Source organism: Zootoca vivipara, chromosome 1 (genome assembly GCF_965207765.1).
Source record: "Zootoca vivipara chromosome 1, rZooViv2.hap1.1, whole genome shotgun sequence".
NCBI lineage: Eukaryota > Metazoa > Chordata > Lepidosauria > Squamata > Lacertidae > Zootoca > Zootoca vivipara.
In genome coordinates this window covers 104,593,513-104,618,372 of record NC_142582.1, presented here as the reverse complement: position 1 = coordinate 104,618,372, position 24,860 = coordinate 104,593,513, and the positions used below count along the sequence as shown (strand labels likewise).

The 24,860-nt window shown below is 45.3% G+C and overlaps 3 protein-coding genes across 4 annotated transcripts in view; 2 read left to right on the top strand and 1 right to left on the bottom strand.

Annotated features, from left to right (window-relative positions):
- LTBP2 (latent transforming growth factor beta binding protein 2) overlaps positions 1-13,401 on the top strand; it is a 137,836-nt gene extending 124,435 nt beyond the window's left edge. Inside the window, exons 25-34 of the mRNA XM_035108559.3 lie at positions 1,213-1,338; positions 2,342-2,485; positions 3,205-3,396; positions 3,549-3,632; positions 6,208-6,336; positions 6,579-6,719; positions 6,807-6,974; positions 8,970-9,245; positions 10,361-10,513; positions 11,525-13,401. Of these exons, the coding sequence (XP_034964450.3) occupies positions 1,213-1,338; positions 2,342-2,485; positions 3,205-3,396; positions 3,549-3,632; positions 6,208-6,336; positions 6,579-6,719; positions 6,807-6,974; positions 8,970-9,245; positions 10,361-10,513; positions 11,525-11,691 (1,580 nt within the window). The 3' untranslated portion in view covers positions 11,692-13,401. The remainder of the gene's footprint in view (positions 1-1,212; positions 1,339-2,341; positions 2,486-3,204; positions 3,397-3,548; positions 3,633-6,207; positions 6,337-6,578; positions 6,720-6,806; positions 6,975-8,969; positions 9,246-10,360; positions 10,514-11,524) is intronic.
- The window catches only part of ABCD4 (ATP binding cassette subfamily D member 4), a 352,667-nt gene that overhangs the window by 76,038 nt on the left and 251,769 nt on the right, over positions 1-24,860 (top strand). The gene's annotated exons all lie outside the window — the stretch shown is intronic.
- On the bottom strand, positions 13,897-21,636 carry NPC2 (NPC intracellular cholesterol transporter 2). The gene is made up of 4 exons (XM_035108573.3): positions 21,494-21,636; positions 17,288-17,395; positions 15,528-15,700; positions 13,897-14,695 (listed from the first exon to the last, which is right to left on the bottom strand). Exons 1-4 carry the CDS (start codon positions 21,570-21,572, stop codon positions 14,609-14,611), a joined length of 447 nt encoding a protein of 148 aa, XP_034964464.1. The 5' UTR covers positions 21,573-21,636; the 3' UTR covers positions 13,897-14,608.

Genomic DNA, 24,860 nt, shown 5'->3' with positions numbered 1-24,860 from the left:
TTCTCCCTTGTTGTGCTCTCAATAAGCCTAGGCACCTGCCTTTTTCGAATGCAATAAGAGAAACCACCTTTTTTCTTTCCCTTTTAGGAAGATTCTTAAGGAGCTGTATGCACGAGATAGGCACTTCAGAACCAGGAGCCTTTAATAAAATATAGCCTGCTAGGATTTATTGTCCAACCCGCCTCTCTCTTTCTCTGTCTGTTGCAAATAGCCAGGGGCTGGGAGCAGTGTAAATATTGGACTTTGGTCCTATAGTAGTTGTGAAAGGGGAAATGATCTACTGGAGACAGCACTGTTTTGATACCTTAAAGATAAGCTCCAGTTCCTTAACATTTTGGGAGTGTCAGAATGTAGATATACCATATATTGTTTCCTTAGCTAATAATACCATGATAATTTTCTGCCCATCCCAGTATCAGGTGTTACTGGTGTCATCACTTCAGGGCTTCTCCGTAGTGCAATGCAATATCTAGCTAATACTGTGCCAGTCAACAAAATGTTTCTTTTAATGTCCAGTATAGAATTATCACATAAGTGTGTGTGTGATCTACATAGGAAAAGAACGCAAGCCCAGTGTTAAGCTGTTTCTGAGATGCATTTATGGTGGTGAAGTCCGAAAACCTCCTTGCTGCTCTGCAAGTAAAACTAATAAAGAACGTTAAGTTCAGTTAGTTGAGCACCTTTGCACCATCTGACCACCTGTTTACTTTGACCTGGCTATGCCCAACATCATTGATACAGTCACATATTTCCTGCATACTTTATAACAAACATATAGAAACCATCTGAATCTCACCCGTGCTTATTTACAGCACAGTGTTTTAAATTTGTTTTTGTTAACCAAATTCTGCTTATACTCCCTTTCTTTCCTCATTCATTTTTCCACATTCTTCCTTCACCAAATTCCTTACCCCATAAAACAGACCATTCCTCTTGACATCTTACTTCTTCTACATGTCAGCTTGCTTTGTTTTCTTCTTTTCATCTTTCTGAACACCCTCAGATGGTGTTGCGGTCAAGTTTGTTTCAAAATAGTTCATTGAATTATCATACTTCCTATTCTTGCGTAAACTTCTGATCAACCAAGGAAATAGAGATGTCCCTATTGTGAAAGATGGAAGATTGCTACCCTGTGATTGTGATGCACAAGTGGGGATGGGCTTGCTAAGAAAATAGACACTGTGCTGATTCATCTGTCCTTCTTCCCTGCAGATATTGATGAGTGTGCCAATGAGACTCTGTGTGGCACTCATGGGTTCTGCGTCAACACAGAGGGCTCGTTCCATTGTCTGTGTGACCGTGGCTATGAAAACTCACCTTCAGGCCTTGACTGCATTGGTACGAATCACTAGTTCCATGTTACTTCTTTCTTCTAGATGCTGACAGTTATCCAGAATACGGGCCCAAGATCTGTTCATGCTTCTGCTCTCATTGTTGTAAATTCTGTCCTCATAAAATCCAGCCCCTCATAATTCCTAGTAATAAAAATTCTTCTGTGATTAGGCCCTTATACTGGAGGGATAGGACTGCAGACAGAAGTAGCCCCAGATGAATCTCCAAGATTCATCAATTCCTTTTCTAAAGGTGTAACAAGATGTGATGATGGCACGACCCATGTGTTATGTATAAAGCAAGGGGATGCAAAAGAGCAGAGAAGTGGTGGAGGGGTCTAATCATCCCCCCCCTTCATGCTTCCCCCCCTGAAACTGCCTCTTCCCATTTGCTTTGTTCCCAAAAGTGGCTTATACATGTATTTGCACTTGGAGCCCAAACTTGAGAAAGTAAAGTTGCAATCCCTTGTTTAAAGCACAGTACAGCTGCCATCACACCTCTGTAAATGAATGAACATGCTAAGAAATGAGGAACATTTCTCAATACCCATTAAATGATGGGCTGCCTTTCAGGGCTGGCCCTACCATTAGGCAAAAGCTGATGCTGGGTGTTAGGAAATGGCTGCAAATTAATTTATAAAAGTGCAGTCCTAATCATGTCTACTTGGAAGTAGGCCCTATGGAATTCAGTGGGGCTTACACCCGAGTAAGTGAGGTTAGGACTCCAGCCTTGTTTTTGTGCTTCTACTGCCATAGATGAGGAGGGTGGCTTGTGGAGTTTTCTTCTTCAAATGCCCAAATAGTTTGACTGGCCTTGGCTACTGTGCCGCTTGACCATAGGGAAGCATTTTCTGCTCTGCTTCAGGTAGCAAAATGTCTTGGGTCAGCCCTGCCCAGTTTGTTTATTTTATTTTCAAGGTTTAGTTGTGAAGAGAAGGAATGGCAAATCAGAAAGCTTTGGGGCAGATGTATGGCTACTTAATCCACTTATGAGATTTTGTATCTTGCAGATGTGAATGAATGTGAGATGATGGTTGCCGTGTGTGGGACAGCACTTTGTGAGAATGTGGAAGGCGCTTTTCTGTGCCTGTGTTCCAGTGACCACGAGGACTACGACACAGAAGCAGGGGAATGCCGCCCCCGAGCTGACATGGGTGAGAGTTACTTGCTGGACAGGGCAATGCAAGACAGAATCCAAGACACTTCTAGTAAGAAGAACCACAAATTCATTTTATGGGTTTGTATAAAAGGAAGCCCTGCAGTAGGTTCTTCACCTTTAGATTTGAGTATCTTGCACAATCCCTGTGAACAGTATGATCTGCTGATCAGACAAGCTCAAAGAGACTTTTGATCTAACCGAGTCACAAAACAATTTATTATGCACATGATGACATCACTTCTGAACATAGTTCCACCAGTCATCATCTTGTCCAATCAAGGATGCAGTAATTCCTATGTGAAAAGGCATAGCTCAAAATCTTTTGATAAGTGGTAAGGATAGTAAATTGAAACTTGAGTTCTTAAGGCTTTTCTGCACGACTCCAAATGCATGCCCTAAATTTTATTCTTACTCAGACTTTTATAATCCCCAATCTGACACCAGCAGTGTGATGTCCCATCCCCCATCATGGAGAGGGCAGCTGTACTGCAGAGGTGGTGGCTATGCTGCTGTTTGCTACTTCCTTTTTTAAAAAATTGGTTGCATTCCAGCATTACTTTTATGGTAAAATCTTGAGAATGCCATGCTCTACCAGATGCTCTTAATCAATGGATACAGTACTCCAGGAGCCTTCCTAGAACTCTAATGAAGACACCCATATTATCAGTGGGTGATAACAAAATGAAAACCGCTACATTTTCTCTCTAAACTTAGGAGGACCCGGAAGGCCTGTATCTTTGCATCCCAGAAGCTCAGAGAGGAAGGAGTGCTACTATCATATTGGTGACATCCCACTATGTGACAGTGTCTTGGCCAATAACACCACTAAGGAGGAATGCTGCTGCACAGAAGGAGCAGCCTGGGGAGACAATTGTGAGACACATCCATGCCCTGTCGTTGGCTCAGGTGAGACATTTGCTCTGTAGTGTTTTCTTCTCTGCCAGATCCAGTCAAAGAGAGAGGTCACCATGTTCAAGTTGTGTGCTGCAATAATGATATGCTTCCTGTTTCTCTACCTATCCCGGTGAACTTCTTGTTTCTTCCTCTGTTTTTGCCAGTGGAATATACTGACATTTGCCCTAGTGGGAAAGGATATATCCCTGTGGAAGGGACACTGATTTTTGGACAGACATCTTACACAGGTACCCCTTTCTTTTTTTCTACCTGTTCCATCAAGCCTCTGATGGTCAAAGTTAGGTGTGATGTGGAAGATCTCAATGAATCACTCAGTTAGTTAGTCAGTCAGTCATTTATTGTACGGTCCTAGACCTGTTAAAACAAAACAGACAAAGTAAAAATATGACCATTAAAGCATAGCCATATTTAAAATACAATATGATACATTGATAAAAACCTGAGATACAGATTGCAATTAAAATGAGAGTACCATCTTATGGGACCTTTGAGCAGAGAAGAGGAACTTGGCCACTAACTGTGTTATTAACTTGCTTGCATTAGCCAAGAAATATTCTGGATGCCATTCCAGAAACCTTGCGGGATGTTCCTAAGAAGGGGGCAAGGTTGCTGTTACATTCCTCTCTGTGAACATTGCATTCAAAAAAGATATGGCCCAAAGTTTTGACTACTTCATCTCCACAGGGACGCAGACAATCTTCACATGGGATGCCTTGCCAAATGTACTTTCAGAGTGGGAGATCTGTAATCAGAACTCTGAACCACTTTTATCTTGACTTAAAAACTGAACCATTTTTTATCTTGACTTAAAAGCAGCTGGTGGGGGCCAGCAGTGCTGGGACAGCCTCCCCCCCCCACATACCGCTGCCTTCTGAAAGCTACTATTAGTCATGGAATTGGGGAGAAGACAGATACAATCTGGACTAAGGATGGGGTGCTGTTGTTGTTTTTGGTTCCCATGTTAATACAACCTTCACATATTCGCATTTCACAAACCAGTATGTGAACAGAAACACAGCTGCCCTTCAAATTTCACACTTCTCCAAATATATTGATGCAGTTCTTCAACCAACAAATGAATACAAGAATGCATTAGGGGAAAATGTATAGAAAAATACATATGTGACAATAACATACGTAAATGCACTGTATTAGGGGAAATTGCTTGCAAACAGGTGTGTGGATTTTCATGAAGGCTCCCCCCCCCCCAAAAAAAATAACACAAATTGATGCTGAAATGGTGTGAACTGAACTTATTATTGGAAAAATGAGAAACTGAGAAAAACCTAAATCAACAGATCTGCGATACTCTCCCAAACTTTTGTAATCTTACTTGTGACAGTCTGTGAGAAAGAAAGATTAGTAGGCAACATCACCAATAAATCTTGGGATAGCTCTATACAGAATAAGACTGTGAACTACAAATTGTCAGATAGTTAGAGATCAGGCCAGAAAATAAAATCTGGCAGCCCCTCTGACTGACCAAGGCAGTCTCTATTGAGTTCTTAATGGAGCCTTAGGAAAGGACCGGGGAGGCGAACTGAGTTTAAAGAAATCATTTTGCTGTAAGTGCTCATAAAATGGTCTACTTTCATTCGTGCAAGTCTTAGAATTCATCAGAGTATGTAGAAGATGAAGGAATTAAGTAGAAGGGAGGACTGCAGTTGCCTCTCTTGCTTTTCAAACCTTCTGCATTAGACATACAGAGGTGGTTTATGTTTCAAAAAAATGATTAGTTTACTCACTTGTATGAATATAATGGAACTCACTGGAACACATTTCCAGTACCTCTCAGGTGCCATTCTAAGAAAACAAGGGAGGTGTTCATGGTGAGTTCCAGCACCTCTTTTTCTAGAAAAATAGCACCGAATATAATAAACCTTCAGTGTAATAGGAGTAAGGTTTAAAAGCGTAGAATCTTTCCTGCAGCAGGATTTAGTAGTAGTATTGAACTGAGAATTGAAAACTCATGGTTGATACTTGCCATCTAGAAAAGTTTTTCAGCCTGAATAATCATTTTTGAATGTGGTCATTTCTTCCATTAACTTTATTATGGGAACAGGAGTTGTTCTTCACTGTTTTCTACATGCAGAATTGGGAGTAGGTTTTTCACACTGTGGGGTGGGGGGGTGGGGTTACACTTTTCTCTGTGTACACTGAAACACCTTTATATTTAAGCACAAATATTTCAACATTTTGAAAACAAAGATGAAAAGTCATTAACATGTTCTTTTTTTAAAAAAGAAAAAACCTGCTGATAAAATGGTACCAGTAGGAATGGTAACCGTGAAGGGGTGTGTTGGCAGTATAGCCTACCTATTGTGTCTCTGTGCATGTCAAAATATACACCTCTTAAAAAACAGGGAAGAGTTAGCACTAAGGTGATCAATATTTCTAGTTGATTCCCCAAAACTTTTGCAGTCTGGAAAGAAAAATAAGAATGGGGGGGGGGTATAGAAGAACTATGATTTGATGACAATGTCAAAGAGATGCCCTGTAAAAATAATGACTGAACAAAGGTTGGCTGTGCCACAGTAAATTTCTAGGGAGAAAGTGTTCTAAAAGTCACTCACAACTATGATGAGGCACAACAGGCCTGACCAACACAGCAGCACACATTAAATGAATGCATCCCAGAATCCTCTAAAACAGGCAGGTGTTCAATAGCAAGTTAGGTGTGAAATGAGTTCCCTGAAGATAGATAGCTTGAAAATCACCACCCTTGAGACTAAATAGGTCAGGGTCCCCATTGGTCTTAACTGTTCGGTTTCTAGGTCTGATTAAACCTCTCTCCTCCACTAGATGCTGATGAGTGTAAAATGTTTGGCCACGAGGTCTGCCGTAATGGTCACTGTGTGAACGTAGCGCCAGGGTATGCCTGCTTCTGCCGCGCCGGTTTTATCTATGACTCCAGCAAGCTTGAATGTATTGGTGAGAAATCTCTTTCTAGCTACTTGATATATTTTCTGTGCTTTGTAGAATTGCCCACACAATTGTAGGGAACGGTGCTTCCTCCCCCCCCTCCATTTTTCTTTTAAGCATCATATGGAGTAAGTAAGGTACTCCCCGAAATTCTGTGTACACCTGATGGCGGGGATCTTTTTCTGTGTGTGAGGGTCAAAGAGGTCAGTCTTACTGATGTCAACTTTTCTGCTGAACTTCTGTGGCTGCAGATCTAGATGAATGTGAAAATGAAGATGCCTGTGCAAACGGCAAGTGTCTCAACACAGCTGGTTCCTATCATTGCTTCTGTAGCCTTCCCCTCGTGCTGGATGCAAGCCGCAACCGCTGTGTCAATGTTTCCAACAGCGCAGGTGAGTGCAGTTCTGACTACAGTGCAAAATGGTCTCTAAAAGCAGGTTTTGTAGCTCTGATGGCTTTTCTGTTTCTTTCACTGGCAGATGATGTGGATGAACTTGACGTTCACTTAGACATCTGCTGGCAGAGTGTCTCCAACTACATCTGCAACGAGCCACTGCTGGGGCAACGGACCACGTACACAGAATGCTGCTGCCGCTATGGAGACGCCTGGAGTCAGGACTGTGCACTCTGCCCCCCTAGGTCCTCTGGTGAGAATGCACAAATCCCTTGGGATTTGGGGAGGAGGGGGTGTGCCTTTCAACAGCTAAGGTTAGGCCTCATATAAGATTTCCACTGGGCAAATCCACACATGAGCAATTGGATTCACATCACTGACTTGACCCTTCACAGTATCTCCAAGAACTTGAGTCATCATCAGCAATGTTACCAAGAATGTATTATTGATACATTGTTAATAATATTTAATAATGAATACATCTACTGCTACTTATAACACCTGAGTATCTGTTGAGCTAATCCACATCAAAGACACACTGTGACCTCACATATATGACTTTGTCCCATATCTATGGGGATCTCTGTTTTCTTCACCAAAGTTGTCTCAGGAGGAGCTTTCAATCCAAAAAAATGAAGCTTCCTCCTTTGACCCATGAGAATTATTATTATTATTATTATTATTATTATTATTATTATTTTATTGTTTATACCCCGCCCATCTGGCTGAGTTTTCCCAGCCACTCTGGGCGGCTTCCAACAGAACAGAACATTAAAATGCAATAATCGATTAAACATTAAAAGCTTCTCTAAACAGGGCTGCCTTCAGATGTTTCCTAAAAGTCTGGTAGTTGTTTTTGTCTTTGACATCTGGTGGGAGGGCATTCCACAGGGCGGGTGCCACTACCGAGAAGGCCCTCTGCCTGGTTCCTTGTAGCTTGGCTTCTCGTAGTGAGGGAACCGCCAGAAGGCCCTCAGCACTGGAACTCACTGTCTGGGCAGAATGATGGGGGTGGAGATGCTCCTTCGGGTATACTGGACCGAGGCCATTTAGGGCTTCAAAGGTCAGCACCAACACTTTGAATTGTGCTCGGAAATGTACTGGGAGCCAATGTAGGTCTTTCAAGACTGGTGTTATGTGGTCTCGGCGGCCGAGACCTTTTCATGGATAAATCAAAGAAGTACTAAATAATATTTTTTGCATATGGTGCAGCTATTTCTGCCTAGTCCAAGCTTTAACCTCAACCCCTGCCCACTCTAATGAATCCGTGGTCCTTTGTGCACTATCTGGCATAAGAACATAGGAAGAGCCTGCTGGATCAGACCAATGGCCCATCTGGTTTAGCATCCTCTTCTTAGAGTGGCCAACCAGATGCTACCGGTAGTAGGAAACCCGCAAACAGGACCCAAGCACAAGAGCACTTGGCACCCAGGTATACTGTCTAGCATCCAGAATATGCTGATTTGGTTGATTGCGAAGACTGGCGAGAGCCAGTGTGGTGTAGTGGTTAAGAGCGGTAGACTCGTAATCTGGGGAACCGGGTTCGTGTCTCTGCTCCTCCACATGCAGCTGCTGGGTTACCTTGGGCTAGTCACACTTCCCTGAAGTCTCTCAGCCCCACTCACCTCACAGGGTGTCTGTTGTGGGGGAGGAAGGGAAAGGAGATTGTTAGCCGCTTTGAGACTCCTTAGGGTAGTGATAAGGTGGGATATCAAATCCAAACTACTCTTCTACTCTTCTACTCTTCTTCTTCTTCTTCTTCTTCTTCTTCTTCTTCTTCTTCTTCTTCTTCTTCTTCGTAACTCACTCTTCAGTCATAAAACTTTCAGAGTGACTTACAGTGATTAGCACAGGAATTGTAACAATAAACTCAACATAACACTTAGCAGCAACAGCCTTGGTATAAAATAAACAGTATCATCAGATGTAAATACACAACATTTTGAAATTGCCTGGGCAAATAAAAATGTCATTACAGGAGGCTCTTCTTAGGCATCAGGCCAAGGACTCATATAGTCCAGCATCCTGTTCTCACAGTGGCCAGCCAAAGAGCTGGGCAAACCTCATTGGGAAGAGCATTCCATAAATAAGGGGCCACCCCAGAAAGTGCCCTGTTCTCCGTCACCATTTGACTCATCTCAAAAGGTAGAGGGACTTGGAGAAAGGCCTCCAGAGATTATTGCAATACTTGGGCAGGTGGGATATGGTGGTGTGTTTATCAGCCTCTTTTCTCTGTGTCTCCCTCCAGAGGATTTTGCCCAGCTGTGTAATGTTGCCAGAAGTGAGGCTGAACTCCGAGAAATGCCTGGCTATGAATATGGGCCAACTCAGGAAGACCATCAGTATGGACTCTACAGGCCAGATTTAGAACCCTATTACAACCAGTTGGGTCTTGAGTATGGAGCACCTGACATCAGCCTCTCAAACAGGGAACCGAGTCATGGATTTGACGGTGATTCATCCCTGCAAGCAGCACAGCTCCGCCCAGCACAAACTCAACCTCGCTATGTGCCTGGCCAAATTGGTAAATGCTAAAAGAAAGAAAAGTTGTAGAAAATCCATCTTATACCCAGGGATGAGCTACAGATACATTAGCAGACTGTAGGCACACATTTGCTCAATTTCATCTTGGAGATTCTTTGAGCTAATCTCTACCCAAGGAATTCACAAAATATCACTATTGTAATTAGCAGAGCACCCCATGTACAGATGTACTGGGTGCCCAAAAAACCTAGGGAGAAACCAGGACTGGGTGCATAGCCTTCCAACTGTAAAATTGTCTTGAGGGCTGAATATCTGCTGCAGCAGCCTCTCAGCTGGAGTTAGCTCCATAGAGCCAAATCTGGGGACACCTATTCGAGCCACTACCTGTGTATGATCATGTGAGGTACTTCACATCTCAAGCAGAGGCCCTGTAATAACTTCCTGGAGCTGGCTGTGCTAATCCAAGTAAGGAGATATGGGTGTGCATATCGGTAGCTGTAAATTGGAAACACATTCAACTCTCCATTTGGATGGCAGATTTATACCTAGTGTCAATGGGGAAATCTGCTTCCACACACAGATCCTTGTTATTAGGTTGAGGCGGGATGGACAGAGAGGGCAAAAGGAGGGAGGGAAATCCTCTTCTTCTTTGTTAGTTCTTGTTATTATACTGTTATTATACTGAATCATAGAATCATGGAATGGTAGAGTTGGAAGAGACCTTGAGAGTCATCTGGTCCAACCCTCTGCAATGCAGGAATCTCAACTAGACCATCCATGACAGATGACCACCCAACTTCTGCTTAAAAACCTCCAAAGAAGGAGAGTCCACCACCTCCCAATGGAGTTCATTCCACTATCAAACAGAGGAAAGTTCTGACTGTGGAAACTGTCAGAAAGTTCTTCCTGGTGTTTAGTTGGAGTCGAATGTTTAAAACGAAGTGGAAAGTTTTATTTCATTTATAGTTAAAAGTGGGGTTAATGGGGAAGGAAATAGGCTAGAGCAAAGATACACAAGCCACAACATCTTTTATCTGGCCCACATTTGTCTTTAATACATTGACCATGTGTGTGTGTGTCCCTTGATGCTCTTTCTTCTGGGTAGACACTGAGAGTCCCTCTCTATACTGGCTTATTGTTCCCTTGTGTCTTCAGGACAACGCTACAGCAGCTTTGAAGGGTTGAGAGCTGAGGAGTGTGGGATCCTGAATGGTTGCGAGAATGGGCGCTGTGTGCGAGTGCAGGAGGGCTACACCTGCGACTGCTTTGATGGCTTCCAGTTAGACTTGATACTCATGGCCTGTGTGGGTAAGTTGACAAACCTTTGAGTTTGAGGAATCTCCTTAAATGAAACCCTAGGTTCTTGGGCAAGTGGAGAGCAGAAGTAAAGAGAAACATGAGTCATTTGGGCAAAGCCTGCCTGCCCAGGAACTTCTGGTTTTGTTTAAGGTGTGGGGCAGAACTGGCTTACAAGCTGGGCTTTGTTTTCTCAGAGAAATGGGGGTAGCAGCAATTTTTTCTTCTTCAACCTGATTATTACCTTAGCACCTATAAGAAGACTTCATAACTATAACATCCAACCATTTATCTATTTCTTTTGTTGGTCGCTTTATTTGCCCAAGGCAACCCAAAGCAACTTACAAAAAAACTTATTGTTTTTCCCCATCCAACCACACTCAAACTGGTGTACCATCTTGCCTGATGAAGAATTCTGGATAATTTGAAACATGCCACATCTTTGAGACTTTGGCTTTGTCCTAATAAAGATGTTGTCCAATTATGGACTTTGGTGTGTTTTGCCCCTTTAGGCACCAGCCCAGATACCCTTGTTTTTTTATAGATTTGAATAAGAATCTGCTAGTACACATACAAAACACTGAACCATGGCGTTTGCTACCATCAGCCACAGCCAGCATTGTCAAAGGTCAGGTATAATGGGAATCGTAGTTCAGCTACATCTGGAAGGCCACATCTCTGATCATCATTGGCCATGCTGGCTGTCCTTTGTGGGAGTTGGGGTCTGCCCAACATCTGGAGGGCCACAGATTGCCCACTCCGGCTTTTAATGTTTTTTATCCATTGGCTCTTGCACCCACAGCATTTGCCCCCCCCCAGCTCCCTCTGGCCCAAAAGGAAGCCATGCCTGTATGCAAATAATACATGTGTAGAACAGAATCTGGGCTCAAATGTGTGTGTTTTTATATGCACTCAATATATCGTTTAAGCCTTGTCTTGTTGTGAATTCTACCAAAAGGGAATAGGAGAGAATGTCTGCATTGCTGGGCCTAATGGATGCATTGTTTTTCTCTCCCCCACCAGATGTTAATGAGTGCGGGGAAGCAAATGCCTCTATGAACCTGTGTGAAGGTAGCACTTGCGAGAACACAGAAGGCTCCTACCGCTGCAACTGCTTGCCTGGTTACGTAGCTTTAGCTGAGCCCCACCGCTGCGTGCCAGGGACAGCTCAGAATGCAGAGGCCGCGTGACCCAAAAAGCAGCCATGGAACCCCTACGGACATTTGCTTTGAGAACTGTAGGTCTGCTCAGCCGGAAAAGAAACAGCTTTAAAAACCCGTCGATTGTTTGTTCCCAAAGGACAAAAACCTCATTGGGCTCAACTCACAGGGACAAAGGCCAGTGAGAAGCTCCAGAGTTCCTCCGTCTCTCTTGCTGGCCCGCTCAGCCCAAGCCTCCTGCTTCAACTGTGGTGAAAACACTCAGGTCCTAGTCGCTTCATCGTGTCCTGTTATATAGGTTGTCATCCTCATTTTTATCAACGTCCTTGATCTCCAAATACTAACTTGCATTGTGTGGGTCACGAGTATGTTCATTCCCATTCACCTATTTTGCCCTCCAGTTCATATCATGAAGCTGCAGAATTTCATGCCATGGGAATCACTCTCACAGGGCCTCACCATATGACAAGTATTCATTTCCCTCTCACCCCTCCATGGGTTCATATCACACTTTTAACTCACTGCAAAACCACTCCAATGCATGTTTACTCATACTAGTTGCTGTGGGGTTCCCAAGTCACTCTGTCACAGTTGGCAAAAGGACAGTAAGGTGCAGGACTCTTCCAGCTCTGTGTGCTAAATGGGCGGCATCCCCCAACAACACAGGTACTGCTTGGACTCTGTAGATTTCTCACAGGGAATGATTAACATTCTTCAGTCCACAGGTGTCACAAACATTGCAGCTTCTCCTGTCCAGGTCTGTCTAACCCTGTCCCAAAGCCCCCCTCACTAGCAAGGAAAGGTACACAGTCTTTTGTACCTGAGCCAGGAAAAGGGGTGGTCATGTTCAACGTGTATGGATTCTATTTATATAGTCTGGCACAGATTGGATGCCGCCTCTCTTGGTTCATCCAAACCATGGGCACCCCCCCCCGCACTTCCTATGGCTGCTGGAGTATTGGCTCGGGGGGACGGGATGACTACAGCTCTTTAGTTCTGAGAAGTTTTCTTTGTGGTGCTTTTCTGTTGGGAAAAATTCAACACGATGTTAAAATAAATGGTTTTTATATTGTGCCTTACAGCTTTTAGGCTGGAGCTGGTCATGAATGTTTCTGCCTTATCCTTTCCCAAGCTTGGCACCGGAAGCCGCTGCAAAGAGTTAGCCAGAAGCCAAGTGGGTAGGGTAAAAGAGAAGAGCTGGTTTGTAAACTGTGAATTTTAGGCCAGGCATTCCCAAACAGTGGTATATGGCCCCACAGGGTGTTTTTTAAGGTCGTCCGCAGGCATGGCTGAAAAGGGCTGGGACAGCTGCTCTGTCATTCCTAGATACGAAGCGAGCAGGCCATTCACAGGAGGCACATCCATCGCATTAAATATTAATACTGATTTTTAATTGCATTTTTATTGCTTTTATATTTTACTGTGTTACAATTGGATTTCTATGCAAACAAAAAAGTCAATAAAAGACACTTTAAAATCATACTGCACTCAGTGCAGCGCAAACAGGCACTGACTGGGAGCTGTTAGGAGATTCATTCCCCGTCTGCAGTCATAGGGTTATTGTGCATCATATGACTGTATGTGTTTTCATTCCCACAGAGTGGAAGTGACGTAGACAGGATGCTTACGTGGGACTGTTGTTCCTTTGTTCTTTCTCTTTACTGGCTGTGATGCCAGAGAGAGGGAGCCATGATGTAGAGCTCCCAGTTTGTTTATATGTAAATAAAGCAGTTTAGCCTTGTTTACTGACTTGTGTGTTGTTCATCACGTTTGTGAGAGCAATCGCATATCTGGCCTGTGGGACCAGTCTGACAACTGGCCCCCCGGGACGGCCGAATTATTGACAGGAGCATCCCCTTCCAACCACACTGTTTGCAGACCTGGGAAGTCTCTATATGCAATGTCCTTGAAATGACACAAGTCATTCTCTCAGTAGCATGTGATTAAGGCCAGGAAGAGAGCTAAACAAAAACTAACTGCACGAGAGGGAGAACTCTGCAGATTCTTCCAGCATTTAATTCACCCAGTAGAGAGCAAAATGCTAGGATGTAATCTTACTGTGAGAGTAAGCTCCACTGATCTTATTGCCTTCCTCTGAGTAAGCGTGTATCACTTTCAGTTAACCAAGTTAAACCCAGCTCATGTAACTTTAAAATGACAGGTGTGCAATGCCAGGACATAATTGGCTCCCATTCAGAAAACGCATCACCATCCCCTAAACAAGACAGGCAGACATTTTCATTATAAGGGTTTATTAAAAGAAAGTTATAAAAAGAGGCTGGGTTTGGAGAGCATCTCCCCCAGCAACTCTAGGCGAGTTACAAGATGTGCAAAATGGTTAATACAAATGATCTCTACACAGAGACCAAATGCCATTTGGTTTGGCATCTATTGAAAGGAAAGTTTTCCTTTTCTGCAGCAAGTAGCCACGGGTGGTGGCTGCTCAATCTTCTGGCTCCAGACGATAAATGCAGATCCAAGGGAAGTTTCGGGAAAGGGGCAGGGAACTTGTGAGGTGGGTGGGAAGCAGATGGAAGCCTGCAGCCAGCTTCTGACCAGGAGAGGCACTGAAGTATTGGCAAACAGCAATAATCTTGATGTTTGCTGACCCGCTTTTGTTTCAGAAAGTCTTTCTCATGATGCACATTCTATTTTAAGCAGTTAGGATCCACCACAGATCTTTTCCACCAATGGTTACAAGAACCTTTGCCATGAGCTACAGCAAAACTTCTTTAAGCCCCAGTCTCTCTTGGATAGATTCATTCTGACCACTGACCTCCTGCTGCATCCAGAAATTGGCTCTGAGGGAAGAGGAGTAATTGTTGCACAGATGCTACAGGAACTGAAAGAATAAATGCCTTGTGTAGCAAAGCATTTGTTTCCTCTCTATACCGAATTCTCTCTTTTCCCTCCCCCATGAAGCCCTAAGGATCTAAGCTGGGTTTCCTTAGCTGGAGATCTGGACTGGAATCTTCCAACAGAACATCAACTGTCCGTCGTCATCAACCAGCTCCCACTTGACAACAAGTTTTATCTGCGGGGGGAAAACAGAGAAAAGAAGTGAGAAGGGGTTGGTATTCAGATTTATTTTAGGAGGCATGATATTAAAAATGATGCTCTCAGATTAAGATGGGTTCAAACCCTTTCCTCATCTATGCTGGAATCTGGGAACCCTACCCAGAGAATAAATTTTACTGCTATAGAATACATACTGTACATTTTCTTCCATAGGACCCCCAACACACAATCAGGACACTATGCCCATTAATAAAGAGATTGCTGCAGGTAGGGCCCAGACATGTGACTGAACATTTCTTCATACAAAAGCATTTCCCTGCACACAGAAAGCTAGATAGTAAGGGAAAGGGTTCTAGTAGAGCCTTTCCCCTGATGTGCTAATTTTCTGTATGGATGAAAAGGGTTCCCGCCCCCATGGGGGAACTTTCCATTATGGCAAACCATACTTGGGCTTATTGCCTTGTGTGAACATCCTCCTTAGCCCCTTGCTATCCTGCCATCTCTCTGATTTGGCGAGGGGCAGCCAGATGATGATGATGATCTGAGTTGCTCCATCACCTCCTGTGAGCACCTTATATCATTAACATGTTAAAGGGATATGAAAGGCAGTTGTAAGTACAGTGGTACCTCGGGTTGTGGACACAATCCATTCCAGGGTGCCATTTGCACCCCGAAAAGTCTGCAGCCCGAGTGGCACTTTTGCACAATAGAGTGCTTCTGTGCATGCACAAAGCGCACAGAAGTAAACATTTCCGGGTCCGCTGTGTTCATATCGTGAAAAAACGCAACCCGCAGCGGACGCAACATGAGGTATGACTGTATTGGGATCAGCCTGGTGAGACACTCACAGATGGATACTCGCTCTTTACTGGTAGTTTGTTCAGGTAGTTGTAGGAGTGATCCTTCTGGATAGGGCAAATGATTCCACTCTTGCATCCATCAGGCTGATCAAGTGGGAAGGGGATGTCCATGTGAAGCATTTCTCCATATACTTTAGCTTGGCTGCCGTTGCTCACAGTCTCTGCACGAGAAGAAACAGATTGAGAAAACAGGAACCAAGTAGGGAGCTTTATACTGGGGCTGAGAATGGTGGTTCCCAAGACGGCATACAACAAACAGAAGTGCTCTCACTGTTTCATGTCAAAACTAAAGCGTGTTACAGACGTTCTTCAACTGCCCTGTGACATTCCCCTGATTGCTGCATTGCAAGTGGGGAGAGGGGGTCAAGATGCTACCCTCACCTGCTAAGATTATACAAGATTAAGATGCTACCCTCACCTGCTAAGATTATACCCTCTCAGATTATACCCTCTCATACAAGATGCTACCCTCACCTGCTAAGATTATACCCTCTCAGATTATACAAAACACTTCCATGAATAGAAAAAAAAGGCATGAAGACTAAGCGCATGCAATTATCCATATATATTTCTCTTTTGCAGCATGTATATGTGCTGAAAAGCCATAGCCAATTAAAATTTTCCAAATGTGTACAGGCAGCAAGCAGGAGTCCCCTGCAATTATCCCATACCAAGATATACATGTAGTTTTTTTCCTGCACTGAAATGTTTTCCATGTGAGACACTCCAAACAGCAGAAGCATCCTCATTTTGAATGCTGAACACAATACTCTTAAAAGGTTTCAGTCCCATAGATCAGGACTGGGGAACTGTTTTGACTTGGCACACCAGATCATTATCAGATCCTAACCCTGTGGGCCAACTCTGACAGCAGGCAGGGCAACCCAGCTGTCAACAAAGTGATATCAGATGATTGGCATGTGGGCTGTTCCAACCATCCATCAAAGCCCTTTGCGCATCACTTCACAAGCACCTGACCCAGCTTGGCATTTACCAACCCCATGCTTAGTGACTGGGAAGTATCAGGAATCACACGGCCAATCCTGCAGGCCTCAAGTCCAGAGGAGGGCAACCAAAATGGTCAAAGGCCTGGAAACGATGCCTTATGAGGAACGGCTTAGGGAGCTGGGTATGTTTAGCCTGGAGAAGAGAAGGTTAAGGGGCGATATGATAGCCATTTTCAAATATATAAAAGGATGTCATATAGAGGAGGGAGAAAGGTTGTTTTCTGCTGCTCCAGAGAAGCGGACACAGAGCAATGGATTCAAACTACAAGAAAGAAGATTCCACCTAAACATTAGGAAGAACTTCCTGACAGTAAGAGCTGTTCGACAGTGGAATTTGCTGCCAAGGAGTGTGGTGAAGTCTCCTCCTTTGGAGGTCTTTAAGCGGAGGCTTGACAGCCATCTGTCAGGAATGCTTTGATGGTGTTTCCTGCTTGGCAGGGGGTTGGACTGGATGGCCCTTGTGGTCTCTTCCAACTCTATGATTCTAAGTCACTGCCCATTGGGCCTTCAACCCTCTTTCTGCAGGGATCAGCTGTGCAAAGAAGTTACTGATCCAATTGTGCCTCTACCTGCTCCACAGCTGACATGTGGGGCAGAAAAAAGTGGGAGTGATGTGGAGAGAACAGCCTTGCGGACCAAACTGGGACTCAAGCCAAATTTGGCCTGCAGGCCAGAGATGCCCCACCCCTGCCATCATTATCACTGCCTCAAGGAAGCTAGAGATCAGCAGGCTATACTTACTGCTAGAAAACGTGACATTGACACTGTAAGCCTCTCCTTTGTGGAGAACACAAGGTTGTTCAGGGCAAGGACTCACATTGACCTCCACAATGCTTCCATCTTTGGAACCTGTGAGGGAAACACAGTCATCAGTTCAATGTCCTCGCAATACAGGATGGTAATCTTGGATACAACACTATGCATTGCTATCATGGGTCCAGGTTTGGCGTATCATACAAGAGCCCATAAACACTTACACTCAGGAATGAAATGGAATAAATACCAGTGAGTGTGTCTCCCTTCTGCACAGTGGTTAGTACTGACAAGACCAGCATACTCATAAAAAGCATTTAAGTGTGAATCAGCCCTGGAAAAATGACTTCTATCCTCACATGACTTGCAACACATCAGACTTTCATAACAGTTTCACGTAGTTTGCTCAGATACACATGCAGCTGTGGAAGGATGTTGTGGTCTCATAAAACTGCTGAATCTGAGTTTAAATTGCCAATGAACTGAAAAGCCTGCCTGTCCAAGAATGGGGCAATATAGAATAGTTACAATAACAGTATGTCTGCTCACAAGTAAACCGCACACAGTTCAGTTGGACTTATGGCCCGTTAAGTGCATTTTAGACAGAAGCCTTATAGTCCCATCCTATACATGTTAACTCATAAATTAACCTCATTGAGTCCAATGCTCCCTAACCCCAGGAACCTGTGCACATGGTTGCACTGTTCAAATAAACTCTGAAACCAACAGAAAAAGAAAGTAGCCACTTGGACATTGGAAAGTCCCATATATAATTTCCTGTGGTATTAGGTACAAAGTGTGCTATTCTGGGGGATTCTCCCAACACCATCCGCAAAAGCCAATTTCAGGGGTTGCGCACCAATGCGCAGGCAGAAGTGCATGCACAGGGCTTCCACTGACAGGGCTTCTTAGGTGCACCCTGCCCTATATATTGATCCTGCAATAAAACATGGCAATGCTGTAAAACTGGGCAATATCAAATTGCATTCCAATTGCTTTTCCCAGCAGTAGAGGAAACCCACTTTCTTCCGATACATTTAAGATACATTCTAGTAGGCCATCCGATACTGTTAACGATTCATGTTTCCTAGAAGGTATCAGGTCAGACCAATTTGAGATACAGTAAGATTGGGCAACAGTAGTAAAATGAATATAGAACAAAATCCAATTAACACCTATGTTGTTTTAAAGTTTTATTTTTTAAAAAGAAAAAAGTATGAAAGACATGAACTGAGCCAATCTGCTGTATGATGTTGGAGGCTCCAGCTCTCAATCAGTGAACACACATGAATTTGCATTATATTATTTTAGGCACACCTGTGGCCAAAGTTTTATGCCTGGATAAGGTGGCATGTCTAATCCCACTCACCACTAGCGGGGTTTCGTGGAGAAGTGGAGCCATCATGGCAGCCACATAAGAGGGTAGTGGTGGGGAGAGCAGGACGATCAGGTCTGGATCAAGCCCCATGCCCCTCATCAGATGACAGCAAGACCAGCTCAGGATCCAGAAGACCCCAGGATGGCTCAGCCCTGCCCCACCTTCCCACATCCTCAGAACTCACATTCAACAGGTGGAGGGGGAGAGGCCAGCTCAGCAGTTCTACCCCCACTCGGTTCAAACCCCATACAGTCCATCACAAAGGGAACTGAATTGCTCTATACACCTACATACTTTACCTCCCAATTAGGGCTTGTCTATGGGGTAGGTATCTGACGAACTTATCTGGGGTCACTCCTAAGCCACCAGGCACCCTTGCAGAGCTCCGAACGGCTGCACTGGCAGCCACACAAGGTTTGCGTGGCTTCTTGCTCCGTTATTGCTTCCCACGCTGCCAGTTTTGTATTAAGAGCATCAAAGTGGTTCCCCTTCAAACCTCAATAGGACCATAAAGCTTCTGCGTAAGCAGAAGTGTCTCTTTAGCCCAGCCATCAACCTCTGTGCCATGGCTTCTTGGGCTTGCTACCCAAGCCCCAAGCCGCTGCCAGCTGCTGAAGGATGTGGAGAGAGCAGCAACAGGAGTAACTGCTGGGCCATGTTGAGGGAAGGGCCATAGTTCAGTGGCAAAAGCATCTGCTACTGCTCTTACCAGGCTTGATCTCCTGCATACTCAGGTAAGGCTGAGAAAAGACTCTTGTCTGAAATCCTGGACAGTTGCTATCAGTCAGTGTAAAACAATACTGAGAGAGACGGACCGATGCTCTATCTCAGTACAAGGCACGTCATGTTGCCAGGTGATGTTCCCCGGCCTACCACTCCACAGTGCCTTATCAAAGCAGCCTCTAGCAAAACTAGTTGCTGACCAGTGGTCTAAAGCTGTAACTAGATATGATGGCACACCCCAACTCCTGCTGTTTCCTTACAAAGTGGGGAAGTGAGAGGAATATTAATAGTGCGCTGTGGACTCATTGGGGAAGGGACCTGAACTTCCTACTTTCCTCATTGAAAGGACTTCTCCCCAGCTGTTTAGCACCCAGCAGATGTTAACTCTGACTGAGAACACTCAGAGCAAACCATCTGGGGAGAAGTAATTTAATGGAGGAAAGCCTAGGCCACCACCTGTCCCTGCTTTCATCTCTTCCATATCAATCCACACACACTATAGGACCGTCGGCCCTCCAGATGTTGCTGAACTACAACTCACATCAGCTCCAGCAAACATGGGAGTTGTAGTTCACCACCTGGAGGGCTAAAGGTTTGCCACACCTGTTACAGAAGAGTGAGGGCAACCCAGTTCTAGCCTTCACATCTAAATTTCCTGAGGGCCAAACCGGAACTGGTGGTTGCTAGCTGGATTTTTATTTGCCCTCAAACAAGGAACTGCCTATGCCACTCAGCTTCCATGTGACACTGGCTAGCCTTCCGACATATGTCATTCCCTCCTCTCTCCATACCTTCCAGAAGCTGGCACTGGCTTGGAGCAGCTGATCCTGTAGCAGGCACAACAAGCCATGGTATACAGACTGTTTCAAGCAGTCTGTGTGACCAAAGCAATGTGTAGGCTGGGTTGATTGTTATGCAGGAAAACATGATCACAAGCGGAACATTCCAGACTCAAAGGAGCCCTCAGCACCACCTATGAAATTGTCTTCTGGAAGAAGGGAAAGAGTAGGCAATGTGTGGGATGGGCTCCTGTTGTAGGAGGAGGAAAATGCAGCAGCAGCAGATATATAAACCTGTTGGGAGAGATAAGTTTACCTCTGACAGAGCATCCTTTTTCTCTAGACTAAGCTCCCTGATTACTACTACTACTAATTATAATGATACCCTACCCATCTGGTGGGTTGCCCCAGCCACTCTAGGCAGCTCCCAACACATATAAAAACATAATAAAACATCAAACATTAAAAACTTCCTGGTACAAGGCTGACTTCAGATTTCTTAAAGTCAGAAAATTATTTCCTTGACATCTGATGAGAGGGTGCCACTACCAAGAAGGCCCTCTGCCTGGTTCCCTGTAACTTCTCGCAGTGAGGAAACCATCAGAAAGGCCTGCGGAGGTGGACCTCTGTCCGGGCTGAACAATGTGGGTGGAGACGCTCCTTTAGGTATATATGTCTAAGGCTGTTTAGGGCTTTAAAGGTCAGCACCAACACTTTGAACTGCACTCGGAAATGTACCAGTAGCCAACGTAAGTCTTTCAGGACCAGTGTTATGTGGTCTTGGCGGCCACTCCCAGTCACCAGTCTAGCTGCTGCATTCTGGATTAGTTGTCGTTTCCGATTCACCTTCAAAGGTAGTCCCATGTAGAGCGCATTGCAGTAGTCCAAGCAGGAGAAAAGCAGCGCATGTATCACCCTGGCGAGACAGTGCGCTGCCAGACTTCCGCCCTCCTGAACATGGCAACGCTGCTCCTTGGTGACAGCTGTCTAACCTGAGAGAAGGAGGACGTCCTACCAACACCCACCTCTCTACCTTCCCCACGCCTTGGCGGGCAGAGAATGCAATGCAAAAGCAGCAGCAGCGTGTGACCCGTCGGAGGGGAACTCGCCTCTCTGGAGAGTCCCAGGCTGCGGAAGGGCTGTCCGTTAGAAAGACTGCGCGCATGTTTTGCAAAGCAGGAAGTGCCGCCCCGAGTGGTCAGGTCACTACCGAACACAATCGGAGAAAGGTCTGAACTTGGTGTTAGACGCCGCGTTTTAAAAGGGGGGCAGGAAGGAAGGCAAGAGCGCCTTGGCGGGGGAAGGGCGACTCACCGCAGTCCACGAACTTGAGGGGCTCGGCCAGCACCGCGGAGCCGGCGGCCAGCAGCAGGAGCAACGTCGTCGCCAGCATCGTCTCGTCTCGTCCCGTCTGCTCTCGCGCCGCCCCCAAGAAACTTCTCCCGGCCGGCTGTGGAGCGGAGGCTGAAGTGCGAGCCTGCGCCTCTGCGGCGGCGTCACATGAGAGGCAGCCCAGGCCGGGCCCGCCCAGGAGCGGTCACCTGACGGGGACGGGCCCGCATCGCGCGCCGCCTTCGCCTGGCCCGCTGCCTGGCTGGCGCCTCGCCGAGAGAGAAGGGGCGCCAAGCGGCAGAGCGCCTCCAGCCGCCGCCACGAAAGCCTCGAGCCTGCTGCAAGAGAGCCGGGCGCACAGCCAAGGAACCCTACATTCGCTCGGCCCTGGCAGCCCCTGTAACCTTGCCGGGCTTACAACAGGGAACCTGAGTTCCTCCAGGAGCCAGGACTCCAGCTCCCATCATCCCTGCCAATCGGCTTTGCTCGTGGGGGCTGATGGGAGTTGGAGTCCAACCACACCCTGGAGCCCCCCCCCCGTCGACGAGGAAAGCCTCTGCTTCCAGCAACAGGTGTTACTTTCAAGCACACCTGTTTGGGAGGAAGCCCCACTGAAACTTTCCCAGGTGAATGTTGAATTATAGGATTTGTAGAGTTGGAAGGGACCACAAGGATCATTAACCCAACCCACTGCAATGCAGGAATCTCTTTGCCCAGCATGGGGCTCGAACCCACGACCCTGAGATTAAGAGCCTCATACTCAAACACTGCCTTTCCTGCTTTGGCATGGCTGCTTCAGGGCTAAGGGGAGTTGCTGGAAAGCACCAGGAACCAAATGGATCTTGGGTGGGGAGCCTTGCAGCAGTCCCACAATGCAGACAAATTCATTTTGGCAGTGATTCATTATATCCACTCAATAATGTGTACCTAGCAAAAAGTGTGAAAAAGAAGAGATGGGGGGAGTGGGGAGGAAGGTATCTGCCGCCTCTACCCTGTTCATAAATTCCTCAATGGCACCCACACCTACTCCTGCTTCTCCTAAATGGGCAGAAGGCCAAGAAATTGAAAAGTTCTCAGCCAGTTGAGAAACATAATGTTGCACAACACATAGCAGCTGACCCAAGTTACACCTTATGGAGCAATGAGGGAGCAGAAACAAACTCTCAGTTCCTCTGAGCCAATGCAGACTACACCATTCTGGTGCCTTCCAGTGTTTTGGGCTACATAGCTGTGCTCGCTAGGACTGATGGGAGTTGATATCAAAAACATCTGGAGGGCACCAGGTTGGTGAAGGCTGAGGCTGAGCTAATGTGTGAGAAATACCCCATAAAGCAATTTCAACCCCAGTGGAAATATAGTTGGTTTAGATCACCATGATGAAAGCATGTTCTCCGTAAGCCCCTGTCCTGCCATATTTATTTAAGAATATATTTTGCCTGCCCTACACCAAAAGATACCAGGGTGGGTCACAGAATTTAAAATAACAGCAATACATCCCCATTAAAAAAAAAAGCCGGTAAAAATGCACATTTAAAATCACAACGTAAAACCTAGCAGCAGACTTAATGGCAACACTGTGCATAACTAGGTTGCTTGAATCCAAACAAAGTCTGAACCTGTTCCCCTACCTGATTCACCTGCTGTATTGTCTTCATTCCAAATTACGGTATGGCCTGGAAGAGGGAGTAATGGGGGATGTTTTTAATGTCCCCCCCCCCATGGTTTTAATTGAATATATGAGTTGTTTTTGTTTGTTTGTTTGTTTGTTGTTCTGTTTCTGTAAAGATGCTTTGAGTTGCTTGCAGCAAGAAACAAGTGTTTAATGAATTTATTAAATAATAATAATAATGCACATACAGGCCACAGTTGTGCCATGTTATGCCACTTCACTGGAAATAGCAATACTCCCCATGACTAGCATTCGCTGAACCTTCCAAGCCCATCAGAGCCACCAAAGCCAGAGCAAACATCTTTCAAAGATGTAAGGGTAAGTGGGGGCTAGAGAGAATTTCCTAGTTATAAAGACAGAAACGGACAGCTTTAGAGCTGGTGACCTGTCGCTCAACTAAAGGAAACCCATAGTAAAAGGCTATATGGCTACTAAGTTGCCATCGCCATTACCCATAGCAGTACACAGCTGTTTATGAGTGATGTGATTTCAGTTCCGGTCCATCCTGAACTACTACTACTGGGTTTGGGCCACATACCGTAGTGCTCAGGCTAGAGCAGCCACCTCCACTGCAATGCATTGGTTAACCTCACTTCCGTTGACTCAGTCTTAAACCATTAAGACTTTATGTACCGGCATCTCAGCTGAAGTTAAGGAAACTATGCCATATGTCATTTGAAGACTGTTGCTTCTGGAAACCCTTTAGCCCAGTTTTCAAGGTTAGAAACACTCCCTTGTTTGGACAGAGCAACAGCTTTCTGCCTTGTCTTTATCACAAAACTGATAACCAGCTCCCTTGAAATGTCTCTCCTGTCCAATGTCAGATCACCAAAAAAAGAGAATCTAGTAGCAGCAAAATTTAAACTTTACCTCAGTTTGCTTGTCCAGCGCATCCCTTTCACCTACATAGAGGGAGCTCAAGGCATGTTCTGAAGATGGAAAAGGAATAACAGAAGAGTTGAGGGTGCAGTTGCTGAGAGTGGTATGGGTGAGTTCACAATTCACTGGCAGATTATCATGGTGACAACTGGCTTGAGAGAGAGAGTCAGGGCTCGTCCACACTTCTGCTTCCCTTGCCTCTTTCCCCCAGGAAAGCCCACTGTTTCCTGCTGATACTGCTGAATCGGAACAAATGTCGATCAGTTTTTCTGCACATTGATCTTTGTTCTGATTCAGTGGTAAACGGTGGGGTCTCCCAGGGGAAGTGGAGGGACAAACAGAAAAAACCCTGCTTGGACCTGTGCCTAGGAAGTGTGGGACAAGTACAAAACCTTATGGACCCAGGCTTTCTAATCGTGGGGCAAGCAGAAGTGTGGACAAGCCCTTACTCGGCACAATAAGGACCAACTACTGATTATTACTGGAAATATGAGAGAGAGAGAGAGAGACAGACAGACAGACAGACAGACAGACAGACAGACAGACAGACAGACAGACAGACATACTGTAGGCAAAGATGGGGAACCCGCAGCCCTCCAGATTTGTGCTGCAACACCCATCATCCTTAGCTATTGCCTATGCTGTCTGAAACTGATGGGAGTTCAAGTCTTGCAACATCTGGAGGGCCACAGGTTCCCTATCCCTGCTATAGAGCAGTAGGCTGTACGAAATTACTTTTTTTAACCTCACTTGCATTTACACAAATTATCACTAAGGCAGCAATCTTATGCATATTTACTG

Bases quoted from the DNA above. Each gene is read 5' to 3' on its own strand.
- NPC2 (XM_035108573.3), bottom strand. From the start codon at position 21,572: ATGCTGGCGACGACGTTGCTCCTGCTGCTGGCCGCCGGCTCCGCGGTG. The intron at 15,701-17,287 runs GTAAGTATAGCC...CTTCTCGTGCAG, and splicing joins CAATGTCACGTTTTCTAGCA to AGACTGTGAGCAACGGCAGC. The intron at 14,696-15,527 runs GTGAGTGTCTCA...TTCCCCCCGCAG, and splicing joins TAAAGAGCGAGTATCCATCT to ATAAAACTTGTTGTCAAGTG.